The sequence below is a fragment of the Mesoplodon mirus genome, assembly GCF_964341445.2.
Source record: "Mesoplodon mirus genome assembly, chromosome: 1".
Lineage (NCBI taxonomy): Eukaryota > Metazoa > Chordata > Mammalia > Artiodactyla > Ziphiidae > Mesoplodon > Mesoplodon mirus.
This window is the reverse complement of record NC_138976.1, coordinates 195,198,056-195,213,475: the sequence shown is the minus strand read 5'-3', so window position 1 is coordinate 195,213,475 and position 15,420 is coordinate 195,198,056. Positions and strand designations below refer to the sequence as shown.

General features: G+C 36.8%; 1 protein-coding gene across 1 annotated transcript in view; it reads left to right on the top strand.

Moving 5' to 3' along the window:
* Nucleotides 1-8,352: 8,352 nt before the first annotated feature.
* The window catches only part of LOC309801846 (E3 ubiquitin-protein ligase RLIM-like), a gene marked incomplete at both ends in the record, with an annotated part of 51,698 nt that continues 44,630 nt past the window's right edge, over nt 8,353-15,420 (top strand). The window contains one exon of the mRNA XM_082616889.1: nt 8,353-8,421. Coding sequence (XP_082473015.1) covers nt 8,353-8,421 — 69 coding nt within the window. The remainder of the gene's footprint in view (nt 8,422-15,420) is intronic.

The window sequence follows — 15,420 nt, the reverse complement described above, 5'->3', positions numbered from 1 at the left end:
ACTCCCCACAGAGACTGGGAAGTAGGGGCAATACCTTTCTTGAAGGTTATATTTCAAAGAGCTGACTCCCAGGTCCTTGAGAAAGACATTTCTGGGTTGGAAAAGTATCAAGTGACTAGGAGAAAATTTACATCTCAAAGGGGCAGAGAAAGAATTTACAATTTCAAGTTTCTTAAAGTAAATGTTTTCAGAAAAGGGAGGTTAAGGGCCTATGGTAAAGAAAAAACCTGTCTGAAGTTGAGCCAAACTGAGGGACACATTAAGGCCATCTTGATCAGTAGTTAAAATTAGCATTACCTTCAGGAAGTTTATTTTATAAAGAAAAGCAATGCTTTAGAAACTTTCTCAGAAGAATCAAAAGTAACTGTCTGCTAGTTAGATACAGGTCAGGAATAATGAGAAAGGGCAGTTACAAAGTTAACTCAACTAATGTTCTCTGTGTTGTAGCTATAATAAAGATGAAATAAGTAGAAAAAAAATAATCCATTGGTACACGGTGAGAGCCAATTGGATGGATTGCCCAATTAGAAATACTTCTTTATTTTCTAGTCATTATCAGTCAAAGATTAACAAACCTACTTTTATTAGATATACTTCTGTCTAGGGATTGAGAAATATCAATTATTTAAACTTAATCACTACTTTATTTCTGTGAGATTTTTAAAAATATACTTTGGGAAAAAGTAATGGAAGAGTGATATAGCACTAAAACATTGAAGTGAATGACATAATAAGATCCTATCTTTCTCAACTTAAGGAGAAAAAAAGGGAGGGCAAAAGAAATGGGCAGAAAGTAAGTTTACCTACCAGTCATTGTGTCAAGTGTTTTCATATATTTATCTAATTTAATACTCACAAAACAATGAGACATAAGATATTTATCCCATTCCGTAGATGAAACTCTGTTTACAAAGTAATATATCAACCAATTGTAGAGCTGACCCTTGAATTTAAGGCCTTGCGTCTGTGGAAATGCAAGAGCCAAACCCTGCTAATACAAGGTGCTTAGAATAGGTAGACTTCAGTGAGCAGGAAAATTAGAGCATGCGTGAACTGATGACAAGTTTTGCTGATCTAGTAGCTTTGTGAGATTTGTCTAGATTCAAAGGCCCTTGCTCTACTAAACCATCAAATTAGAGGTGGTCTCCTTCTTAAACAACCAATATTTGCAGAGCTATTCAGACTTTGGGTCATGGTATTTTTTCAAGGATTAACTATGATCACTGGCTTTTCAAATTTTAACTTTAGAAAGTCCTTGCTTTTGTTGGAAGCAATGTTAAAGTTTGATGCAGTTGTTTGCAGGGATGAAACTTGGTCGCCCTCTGGAGGCTATTCTCAGGTCCGACTAGCATACCTTAATTTTGAGAAAGAAGTCAGGTCTCAACAATTTAACAACTCATTTTAAATGTGTGGAAATTATGTATATACATTATACTTTTTTAGAAGTTACAAATCATTGAGTTCAAAATGCTCAAAATATTTTAAAATGCTGAATTAAACGTTTTATGGCATAGCATGTTTGGAATTCCTGTTCTCCCTTTGGAAATGGAGATGGTCATCATTCTCCTTTTATCATGCAATATCTATACTGGGACTAAAACCGTTATTTTTTCCTCCCCTATTATAAGAACACATGGGCAATTAGTTCTATAAATTGAATGATAAAACACATGACAATACAATACACTCGATTACTACCAAGATCTTCATTTTAAGTTTAAAAAAATATCTCTAAATTTCCAATTAAAATTTTTTTTTCTTTCTCTCAGATATAAAACATCAGAGCTTACAAGAACCCTTAAAAACAGAATGGCTCAAAGGATAAAAATGTTTTGCTCCCTAGTTCATTCTTGTTCAGTTTTCTTGTAGAAGGTGTATTATACCAGTTAGTGTAAATTATACAAGCAAAGTTCTTGCCATATATTGGTGACAGCATTTCTACATAAAGTAAGCATTTAAGGGGCTTCCCTGGTGGCACAGTGGTTAAGAATCCACCTGCCGATGCAGGGGACACGGGTTCCAGCCCTGGTTCCCGAAGATCCCACATGCCGCGGAGCAACTAAGACCATGTTCTGCAACTACTGAGCCTGCGCTCTAGAGTCCGTGTGCCACAACTATTGAGCCTGCGCTCTAGAGCCCATGCGCCACAACCACTGAAGCCCGCGCACCTAGAGCCCATGCTCCGCAACGAGAAGCCACTGTGATGAGAAGCCCATGCACTGCAACAAAGAGTAGCCCCCACTCTCCGCAACTAGAGAAACTCGCGTGCAGCAACGAAGACCCAACACAGAGCCAAAAATAATAAATAAAAAAATAAATTTTAAAAAGTAAGCAGTTATGAGCTGCTATAAACCTACTGTTTCTTTACTTGATTTAAATGAATTTAATTCTTTAAATAACTGAGCAGGTAGAGAATTTAGACTCAGCCATTATTAGAGGTACCTTATACAGCCAAAGTGGTATAAAAACCCTGTAACATGAAAGTGTTGTGGAGGTCCTTCTGGTCTTCTGAGACCGGGACACCTGTACCTTTATGTCCCATTTATAAATGTTCCTGTATAATGTTTGGGATGTTGAAATATTTGATGAGATAGATACCTCATGCCTATTACATGCCTTCCCTATATCTCTCTCAACTACATCCCTCTAATGAGTTGGTGCAGCTCCAAGGCTCTATCCAGTAAAAAGGTAGTGTCAGGCAGTGCTTGTTGTACTCAATGGCTTTTAATCCTCCAACTGCCTTGTAATCTCCTCCTTCACACCTTGATGCTTAGAAATGGCATATTTCCTGAGGAAGAGGTTTCTAGGGAGTCCTGGATACTTGCTTGAAATGGGGAGAGGAGGATGGAGGAACAGAAGGGAAGATATAGGGAAGATGAACGGATTTTTTAATATATATATTTTTTAATTTATTAACTTATTTATTTATGGCTGTGTTGGGTCTTCGTTTCCATGCGAGGGCTTTCTCTAGTTGCGGCAGGTGGGGCCCACTCTTCATCACGGTGTGCGGGCCTCTCACTGTTGCGGCCGCTGTTGTTGCAGAGCACAGGCTCCAGATGCGCAGGCTCAGTAATTGTGGCTCACGGACCTAGTTGCTCTGCGGCATGTGGGATCTTCCCAGACAAGGGCTCGAACCCGTGTCCCCTGCATTGGCAGGCAGATTCTCAACCACTGCGCCACCAGGGAACCCCGCATTTTTTTTATATAAATTTTTCTGCCATAAAAACTATAGGTAGCAAGCAAAGCAATCAGGGAAATTTATATTCATGCATTAATTTACCACTTACAATGATGAGTAGATAGAGGACATTAGATAGATTAAGGAAGTATCTAGGAGGTAAAATGGATAAGATTGATAATGGATAGGATATAGTGGCTGATGCGAGAGGGTGAACTCAAGGATTATTGTTAGGTGCCTGGTTTATACAACTGGGTGAATGGTGTCACTACACACTAAGACAAGTGAAAATGAAGGAGGAGAGATTCGGCAGTTTAGGGAGACCATGAGTATTTAGCTTTATGTATATTTTAAATAAACAGATTTAGATGTTAAATAAGCAACTGGATTTACAGAATTCAGATTAGAGGTCTCAGGTACACAAATGTCCAAACTTTATGGAGTTGGTAACTGAAGCTGTGTGTTTCTGTGAAATCATATTATGAGTTCTAGAGTGAGAGGACATAATGGCCTAGAACTGAATTTTGCAGAATTTCAACATTTAATGTCTGAGGAGAAGGATACGTACCTGCAAAGAAGATAGAGAATGAACTGCCGCAGAGATTAAAGGAAAACCAGAAGAGTTTTTGGGTCAAGGAAAATCAAGTCTCAAAGACAGAAGCAAATCCTACTTACAGGTCAAGTAAGTAGGAGATAAAATTTTCACATCGCATCCATGGATTTGGAAATAACTTATGAAGTACCTTTTTATTGGAGTAATAAAAGATGGATTCTATTGGGAGTGGGTTGAAGCATGAGAAGGAAGTAATAAAGTGAAGATATCAAATATAGATAAACATTTTTAAACAGCTTTATGGAGGTACAACTGATGCAAAAAAAAATGGCACATGTTTAATGTATACTATTTGATGAGTTTGGACATGTGCATAAACCCATGAGACAATTAACACAATCAAGGTAATAGACATATCTGTCCCCTCCAAAAGCTTCCTTGTGTCCCATTTTTTCTGTGTGTGGTAAGAACACTTAACATGAAATTGACCCTCTTAACTAATTTTAAGTGCTTAACACTATTGTTAACTACAGACACTATTGGTACAGCAGGTTTCTTGAATTTACTCATCTTGTATAACTGAAAATTCATACCTGTTGAACAACAGCTCCCCATTTCTCCCTTTCCCCAGCCCCTGGCAACCAGCATTCTATTCTCTGCTTCCATGAAGTCTGATTATTTTAGATACCTCATATACATGGAATTATGCAGTATGTGCCCTTCTGTGACTGGCTTATTTACTTAGCATATTGTCCTCCAGGTTCATCCCTGTTGCCACAATGGTAGAACCACCTTCTTCTTTTAAAGTTGAAAATATTCCATTGTAAATATATACTACATGTTTTGAACCATTCATCTGTCGATGGACATTTTGGGAAAAACTTCTTGACATTGATCTTGGCAATGATTTATTGGCTATGACACCAAAAGCACAGACCACAGAAGCAAAAATAGACAAGTAGAACTACATCAAAATAAAAAGCTCCTGCACAACAAAGGAAACAACCAACAGAATGGAAAGGTAACCAATGGAATGGGAGAAAATATTTGAAAATCATATATCTGGTAAGGGGTAAATATCCAAAATTTATAAGGAATTCCCACAACTAAGTAGCAAATAAACCAAATAACTCGATTAAGAAATGGGCAAATAACTTGAATATATATTTTCCAAAGAACACATATGAATGGCCAAAATGTATATGAAAAGGTACTCAGCATCGCTAATCATCAGGGCAATGCAAATCAAAATCACAAAGAGATATTACCTCACACCTGTTAGGATGCTTAGTTTCAAAAATACAGAGGTAACAAGTACTGGGGAGAATATGGAGAAATTGGATCTCTTGTACACTGTTGGTGGGAATACAAAATGGTATATAGTCACTATGGAAAACAGTATGGAGGCTTCTCGAAAAATTAAAAATAGAACTATCATATGATTTAGCAATCCCACTTCTGAATGGATATATGTATATATATATATATATATATATATATATATATATATATATATATATATATATATATATATATATATGTGTGTGTGTGTGTGTGTGTGTGTGTGTGTGTATATGTATAAGAGAACTGAAATCAGGATCTCAAAAGGATTGCACTCTCATGTTCATTGAAGCATTATTCACAATTGCCAAGATATAGAAAAACATTTTCAAGAATTATTTTAAAAACTGTGCCTTTGAAGAAGAGATAGTGTGGTAATTAGTAATAGAAGTCAGGTGGAGAAAGGTGAGTTTGGTTTTGCTTTTCTTTTTTGCTTTACTCTTCTTTATTATTTTTCCCAATTTGGAAGATTTTAGAATGTTTAAAAAAGATAGTGGAGAAGATCCAGATTAGAGAAGGTATTGAACAAAATAAGGATCCTTAGAGAGTGCAAGGTGATGCAATCCAAATCAGGAGTAAGGGAATTGGGTTTAGTAGGAATAGAGCTTCTGTTCTGTTAAATTACCAAAGGAGATAAAGATGGCAGCAGATGTAGTAACTCTATTATGTTAATTAACAGGAAAGTTCTCCTAATGTTTTTTTCCTTTCTTTGAATTAAAAGAGATTATCTCCTGATATTATAGCAAATGGTGGGGACTTGCCATTTAAGAATAGTGCAATAGCTGAATCACTTTGTTATACAGCAGAAACTAACACAACATTGTAAAGCAATTATACTCCAATAAAGATTTTTTTAAAAAAACCAAGAATAGTGCAGAAAGAGAGAACAAAGTGTAAAGAGTGGGAAATGATGGGTCCAGATTAATGTAGCAGAATTAAAGGGCAATATTAAAGGACCTTTTAGGTTAGTGATCATGAATTTATAAAGGAAACCATCTAAACTATTATACACTTTACTCGGGAAGACTTTGAAAGCTGGAGATCAAGAAAAGAGAAAGCAATGGTTTGGGTTGATCCAGCATAATTAAAAGACACTGGAACAGGGCTAGGGACAAACACACTATTAGATAATGGACATTGGAATGTAAGAGAGTAAGGAGAGATACAAAGGCAGTATCAGGAGAAAGCAAGGGAGTAAACAGACTTGCATCAAAGTACTATCATAGTGGTGGGGTATTTGAACAAGTGAACTGGAATGTGAGAAGTTATCGTAAAGGGATGGCATATTTGTGTGAATAATTTTTAAAGACTATTTCTCTTTTTCCAGCTCTGATTTTTATTTTAGAGGACTGACTCCTGAAAACTCGGTTTCCCAGGATTCACTGGCAACTAGCTTCCAATTAATTTTGAGTAAAGGAAGGACTGGTGAGAGTTTGGAAAAAGGGGATAGGGGAGAACCCAGAATGCCCTCTTTCTTTGAGTTGTACATACAACTGAGGCTTCGTCTCCCTCATGCATCCAATTCCTGCTCAAGGGCTTCTCCCTCCATGTCCCCAGCACCCACCAGCAGTCTCTACATTCATTAGAGTTCTGCTTAGGGGATTCAGTCTTTCCAAACTCTAGGTTGCCTTCCTATTTCATTTGACTCCAGATTTTATAACTTTTGAAACAAGCTCCTTTTATTAAAATCTACTTTCTAAACTTCCTGAAGCAGATTTCCTGTCCGGCATGAGTAATCCCAGGAAAAAGATGCTCAAGATGGGACTCTGGAATAAGGTTTTGAGCTTGAATGTAGTAGTGACTCCATTGCCAATGCAAAGACAAGTGCTTCTTCCGAGTAGTGGAAGCCATAAATAAATTACCAGCAATATTTGCTTTGAACATATTGCCAGTTGAAGACAATACTTTTACATGTCAAGCGGCAGCTGATTTTGTCTATTACAGCAGTAATAACTACAAGCACCACGGGGACCATTAGCTGCTTCTTATAGCACCAGAGAGCTTACAAAATGAAAATGTTTACACTTAATGTTAAAAGATGTTAGGTGTTTAAACTCTCAGATCGAGGCATGGGAAGACACAGAGAGCCACACTGAGGGCCTTAAAATTTTCTCACGTCTTCTAGCCACACAGCAGACATGGCTGAGGATCAAGTTTCAAATCTAAAAGTGTGGGTTGCAGGATTAAAATGCAAGTTCAAGGTACATCTGTGCTAAGTCTCACAGATTAATATCAGGACATTGATCAGGAAGAGCTGGGTATTAAGATAAGGATATATTGAGTATTTAGGATAAGTGCAGGTAGATTAATATGAAAATTTTTAACCCAAATCTTCCTGTGGTTTCCTCGCCAAAGGAAGCCACCCTTCTTCCTCCCCATTTGAGGAAACTAACCTTCCCTTACTTAACATATCTCTAAAGACCTCATCTAAATAGGTTAGTTTTCAAGGAAATTTCTACTTTTCTCAAGACCACCCACATCAACACTTACTGCATCCTAATAACTACAGTCAGATTCCACCAGGCCCCAGGAGGCAAGTATAATGTCCACCCTGGTAGGAGTTAGCATATACATCAAAAGAAATGCTATACCCTGCTAATGTGTATCCGCAGAAACCTGCAGAATGTGTGTGTGGCATATGTTTTTTTGGGTTTTTTTGTTTGTTGTTTTGCAGTATGCGGGGCTCTCACTGTTGTGGCCTCTCCTGTTGCGGAGCACAGGCTCCGGACGCGCAGGATCAGTGGCCATGGCTCACGGGCCCAGCCACTCCGTGGCATGTGGGATCCTCCTGGACCGGGGCACGAACCCATGTCCCCTGCATCGGCAGGTGGACTCTCAAACACTGTGCCACCAGGGAAGCCCTGGCTTATGTTTTATAAGTGCTAGACTGAGAAAGATGGAATATAAAGTTGGAAGGGTTTGAATTTATTATAAAGAACTTACCTGAGATTCAAAGTATTAGCTCTAGCTGATGGAATTGGCTCTAATCGTTGGCTTGTTTGGCAGACTGAAACGTAGATTCAATAGTCAGCAACATTCAAAGAGGGCAAGATGCCATAATTTATCTGACAGAATGTAGACAAAGGAATCCATGTACTTAAAATGAGAATGTTGGAGCGGATTAATTATATGAAACCCACTCAACTATCCCACAGTTATGCCCCCACAGAAGTCACCGATAACATTCTTCTTCAAGACATTAAGACATTCTTTGATGAGAGAAATACAAGCATCCTTGAAAACCTCTGTGGCATCTGTCTTCTGTGGGCTAAAGATGACAATGCGGGATAGCACCAATGAAATGGCCCCCGTGCTTTTAACAGGAATATGGGGTTACAGAGTAGCAGAGGTTAAGAGGTAGCATTTAATATGAGAAACAAGGTGAGTGCAATTATCATAAAGGTCAGCAGGGCAGAGTGGCACTATTTTGACCCAAAGTGACTTCCAGCAGTAACAGATTAATCACATTTACACTGCGAATTACATTGATGAGCAGGCTTGAACTGTATAAATGAAAATAAAATTCAAGCACAATGAGCAGAAACCTGCATTGATTTTCCAGGAATGAAAATTACAGCCTCGCCCAGACCTAAACCAGAGATCAGGTGGCTACAACAGCTTCAGAAACTTTGCTGCAACACTGTCAAATGTATAGAGTATGATTTTTTTTTCTCCAGGTCTACCTCAAAGGGGTTTACAATTTTCCACGGGGAATGTTTAGAAAGAAAAGTGGAAAACTCAGAATTTTTCAGAGATTATTAAGATAAATTTACACACCTGAGGTTCCAAAACATCACTGTGGTCTTCAGGTCATAATAGGGCTTAAGGAAGCCATGTGATAATTGGAATTTTGACACAAGTTCACCTCACTAGAAATCCTGTGCAGTGACCTACACTATATTTCCCCATATCTAAATATATTTTTGGAGTACACATACTTGGAAAATGACAGAACTCTCCAACAACGTAAGTGCTATTAAGAACGGCTACTGCCTGACATCCATTAGGATAGCTATTATTAAAAACAATAATAAATAACAAGTATTGGCATGGATGTGTAGAAATCTGAACCCTTCTCTATTGCAGTTCCTCAAAAAATTAAACAGAATTACCATACGATCTAGCTATTCTACTTCAGAGTATATATCCAAAGGAATTAAAAGCAGGGACTTGAACAGATGTTTGTAATTTCATGTTCTTAGCAGCACTATTCACAATAGCCAAAAGATGGAAACAACCTAAATGTCCATCAACAGAGGAATGGATAAACAAAATGTAGTATATACATACAATGGAATATTAATGACCCTTAAAAGGTAAAAAATTCTGACACACACTACGATATGGATGAACTTTGAAGACATTATGCTAAATGAAATAAGCCAGAACCGAAAACACAAATACTGTGATTCCAGTCATATGAGGTACTAGAGTAATCAAATTTATATAGACAGATAATAGAATGGTGATTGCCAGGGTCTGGGTGCAGTGACGAATGGAGAGGTGTTGTTTAATGGGTACAGAGTTTCAGTTTGGGAAGATGAACAAAGTCCTGGAGATGAATGGTAATGATGGTTGCACAACAACGTGAATGTACTTGATGCCACTAAATGGTACACCTAAACATGGTTAAGATGGTAACTTTTATGTCATGCATATTTTGCCACAACTGGAAAAAAATACATAGGAAGGGCCAAGTGGAAGCTCCTGGAACTGTCCCTACATGAAAACGATACCAAAAAATAGCAATAGCACATATCTGGGGAATTGGCAGAGACTAAAATAACCATGCAGATGGTAATCTCCATCACCTGCCCCATTTAAATAATCTGTTTGGCCTGTAAAAAAGGCAAATAAGTCATGGACAATGATTGTTCATTATCATAAGATAATGAGGTACTAATTCTAATCAAAGCTGCTGGATTTTATGGGCCTTTTTTTTCCTGGAACAAATCAAAACATCTCTAACTCCTGATATACAGCTATTGATCTGGCGAATAGTTGTCTCCACATCAAACAGCAAAGGTAATGGAGCAGTTCACTTCTACCTGACAGAGACAGAAGTACACTCAAACTCTGTCTTACTTGAGTGCTATGCCAAGTCTCCCGATGTCTATAATATTATAGTCCATAGGGAGATTAGTCATCTGGATATCACAAAAGCATTATGATAGTCCCTTGTATTGATGAGTTTATGGTGATTGGACATGAGAAAAAGTCGGAAGTACTCAAGTTGTGTCAGTAAGATACATAGATGTCAGAGTGGGAAATAAACTCCATGAAAATTTAGGATGTCAAATATATCACAGCCTAGGTATGATAATGCACACAAACAGAAACCAACCTGCAGAAAGCACTGAAGATCATGTTGATTTGTTTTAAAGATGGAGGCAGCACACAGCTAGGATTCCGAACGATTTTTTACACACTCCTTTTCCTAAATCCCATTCCTGATAGTGACTGCTCTTTCCTTTTACCCCTTCTCTCCTGTCCTCACCCTTCCTTTATTGTTCCCTATCCTTCTTACCCCTCTGCCCTCTTTCATTCTTCCTCATAGAGAATAGCCTGGGCTATTATTTGTATTCTTTACATTCTTTGTATCTCTCTCCCGTCCACCCCCCACCTCAACAAAGGCCTTGTACCAATTAAGAAAGTAAACATTTCAAGTCCTCGGAGTATTGAGAGGAGAAAGGTTATGGGGAAATAGCAAATCCTGACAATTTAACTATTCTCTATGTATCACATAAGTATATTTATCGTAAATAAATTCATACATGCAATAATAGTACAAATAGAAAATATTCACAAGCTACCAGACTGCCAAATTCTGCATGAGATACAAAATCACATACCTATACTATCTGCTTTTCAATTTATAATTAAAAACACATTACCTCAGAATTTTAAAAATAGCATTTTGATAATTATAAAAAAAATTATAACTACATTAAAATTTTAAATTTCTGCACTTTTAAAGACACCGTTAGAAAATGAAAGGGCAAGCCACAGATTAGAGAAAATATTCATGAGATATAGATATAGATATAGATATATATATAGATATATACATAACATAGACTGGCATCCAGGATATGTAAGATGATCTTACAACTCAATAGTGAAGTAGTATTTAGGGGAAATACTACTTCAGAATTATAAGAAACAAATATTTGTGTTTAAGTCACCCAGCCTATAGTATTTTTTATTGAGATATAGTTGAAATATAACATTATGTAAGTGCAAGGTGTACACTTGTTGGTTTGATACATTTGTATATTGCAGTATGATTACCACCAGTAGCATTAGCTAACACCTCTATCATGTCACGCAATTATCATTTTTTTGTGGTGAGAATAATTATGATCTAGTCTCTTAGCAACTTTGAAGTTTATAGTACAGTATTGTTGACTGTAATCCCTATGCTGTGCATTAAATCTCCAGGGCTTATTTATCTATCAATACCAGTTGCAAGTTTTTATCATTTGACCAACATTTTTCCAATTTCCCCACCCCCAGCCCTGGAAACCACCATTCTACTCTTTGCTTTTATGACTTTGGCTTTTTAGATTCCATATATAAGTGATATAAGACAGAAAAAGACAGTCTATGGTATTTTTGTCATAGCAGACCAAACAAAGGAGTATTTGGGAGATGCCATATCATGTAAGCTTTTTAGTCAATGGTGAGAAATATTGATTTTATTCAATTACAATAGGATAGTGCAATGCAGAGTTGGGTTTGGAGGCTTAAACATGGGAGAAAAATGATCTAATTTATTTTTGTAAGATTATCTATTGGGGGCTACTTCCCTGGTGGCGCAGTGGTTGAGAGTCCGCCTGCCGATGCAGGGGACACGGGTTCGTCCCCCGGTCCGGGAAGATCTCACATGCTGCAGAGCGGCTGGGCCCGCGAGCCATGGCCACTGAGCCTGCGCATCCAGAGCCTGTGCTCCGCAACAGGAGAGGCCACAGCAGTGAGAGGCCTGCATACCACACACATACACACACACACACACACAAAGATTATCTATGGGGAGTTTCCTATAGACAAGTAAACAAGGATTCAAGAAGAAACTTTAGAAGGCCCTTTATAAGAGTCCAGGTAAAGGATAGCAGATTAAGGTGGTAAAAATAGAAAAACATTAACTAGCAATTAACTGAGAAATAGATTTTCAGGAACTAACCCCCACACATTTAGATAATTCATCTGAAATATGCTATTTGAAAATATACCTTCTTAGGATGCATCATCTCTCTGAAGGAAATGCTAAAATAACAATGGATTGATAGTCCAAGCAATGAAGATTTACTGAGTGGTGTGTGTGTGTGTGTGTGTGTGTGTGTTGTCCTCAACTGTCCTAGGTTCAAGGAAAGGCAAATAGAAATAAAACCTTCATGTTGGAATACTGTCCCACAGTGAGTAAAGGTATCATGTACTTTTAAAATTATATTTATTTAAACAAAGCCTAATATAATGGGAAAAATAAACTAGACCTGGAATCAAAAGACCTGAGTTTGAATCGCAGCTTGTTTAATTACCAGAATATTAAGTTCGGGCAAGTTGTCCACATTTGATCAATTTCAGGTTCCTTATTTACAAAATGGTAGGCTGGATGGAGTGATCTCTAGGCTCCCTTCTTGCATGAGATTTTGTTATTCTACAACACCATATTGGTATTCTCATTAAAGTGAATTTCAACGGATTGGTCAAGAAGAGGCTCATTTATTTACTTCTTTTATTTCAAATTTAATAATAATGTAAGCCCTCATCCCATCAGGCAAAGAAGAAACTCTACCAGTTTGTCATCATTCAAGAATCCATTTCTTTCATTAGGTCACATGAACATTCTAGAGGCTTAAAATAACCCTAGAAAGTGTGGTAGAGGCTCTGTATTTGGGCCTTAAACAAAAGATACATCTTGTTGAACTTTCATGGTGGCTTTAAATCTGCTGACTCTACTGCTTCACTGATAAACTGGAATAACAGGAAAGTTGGTGCCTGAACCCATATTACTTGCATTGAAGTGCATAACCACTGTTTCAGAAATCTTTCTGTATATCTGGAGACATGCCCTATTTTCACATTGCCATAGTGAATGTTTAAGTTTTCTGCTACATGAAGATATGTCCCTCTCTCCAGCCTCAGGGACATCTATCCCTCTTCCTTTGGAGTCTCAATGGCTCTCCTCTGTTTCCTCTCTCTCTCTCTCTCACCTAACATTATTCTTTCAAAGTATTTGTGCTTTTCAAAGAACAAAGGAAAATCTGTCAATTCCAGGAAACACCAGCTTTTCACCCTAACACAAATCTCCCCTGAAGTAATTAACAGCAAATGTTAAATACCATCTTGAAGTGGTGGTAATAGAGTTATTGGGGAAAATAAACACAAATTAAAGCTTCAGTAAATTATACTGCCATAACTACAAATAATTAGCTCTTCAAGAAAACAGATTTATATATCGACAAAATCCTTGTTTTGGAGCCTCCTCACCAAATAGCCTTAGTCTTTAAGGGAACAATCAATGATCTGAAATCTATCCCTCACCAAGCATACTTTGAAAAGTTCATTCTACTATACAGCTCATTAGATCGAACTTGCAATAAATCTTAACAGACTCAGAGAAGAAAATGTTTATTTAAAGTGGTAAATTTTCAAAACTTCACGTGGAGCCTGACCATATTTCCAAAGATCTGATTCCTGCATTTCGCTTCAGATCATCCCCAATCATTAGAGAGATCTCTAACCAAAAGATATGTAAATCTATGTTCATGTTGCCATATCTGACTACATATATATTCTTATTTAACACACACAAAAGCTCATGCACACACTGTCTCTCGCTCTCTCACATACATACACAAACACACACACACCCATCCCTTCAGTTCATATATTTGTAAACCTACATACTCTTTTTGTAACTGCAATTTATTTTTTAAATCCACATTATGTTATTATGATCCACCCATGTTAATACACACAAAAACATTTCATTCAATTTACCTATTGTATAATATTACTTTTGAAAACAAACCATAATTTATTTATCAATTACCTTTAAGAAGGGAATTTAGGTAACATCCACCTTATTAAAAACAGCACTACATTAAAATTCCAATGCACCTAGCTTTTAATGTAGATAAATAAGAACTTCCTTAATGATAGAGAGGCTGACCTTTCTATTATAATTTTCGTGGCCACCCAGATGTATTCTTTTGTGTTTTTATTTGTCCATTTGTCTATACTGCTGTGGAAATGTTTCAATATTAATGTCAAATAATCTGTTCAGCTTTTCTTCATACTTTGTGATTGTTTAAATATTGTCTTTAAGAAACCTTTCCCTAACCTGATTTCATAAAGCTATATCCATATTTTGCTTTTAAAGTATTAATGTTTTTTCTTTCATATTTAATTTTTGATTTGAACTGGAATTTATTTTCTCATTTCTTAAGATAGGGGTCTAACCCTTTGTCCATATGAATTTCCAATAATCTCAACACCATTTATTAAAAGGTTCATCCTTTCTTCACAAATCTGTAATGTTACCACATTAGTCTTTTTTTAAATCTATCTATATTCCTGGGCCCTATATTCTGTTCTATTTTGTTTGTCTATACCTTTGCTGTGCCAGTACCACACTGTTTTAATTAATATGACTTTAAGTGTTTGTATCAGGTAGCATAGGTTGCCCTTTCTTCATGTTTCTTAATGTTTACACATCTTCTTCAAAAATTTTTGGCTACTTTCAACTCCCTACTTATACCTAATGGTCACCTTGGCTAAGACACGGTAACCAGACATTTGGTCAAACATTATTCATGATATTTGTGTGAAGAATTTTTTTAGATGAGATTAACATTTAACCCAATCAGTTGAAAGTCTTAATAGAAAAATGACTGACGGCCCCTCAAAAAGAGGGAATTCTGCCAGCAGACTGCCTTTGGACTCACACTGCAATATCAGCTCTTCCCTGGGTCTCCAGCCTATTGCCCTGCCCTGCAGATTTTTTGCACATACACATGTCCTATTGGCTCTGCTTCTGTTTCTCTGGGAACTCTGCCTAATACACTTCTCTCCCATATAAACTTTAGATTTAGCTTGTCATGGCTTATGAAAATATCTATTGCAATTTTCATTGTAATAGCAATGCATACACAAGTTATTGCCATGGTCAATTATAAGATATTGATTCATGTTTTCAAAGAATATTACAAAGTGTTCCATTTAATTTTTTACATCCTTTAAGAAAGCTTCATTTTCTCTATGAATATTTGACTCACATTATATTTATTCTCAAATACCTGATATTTATTGTTTTATTGTGAATGATATTTTTACTTAATAGTAA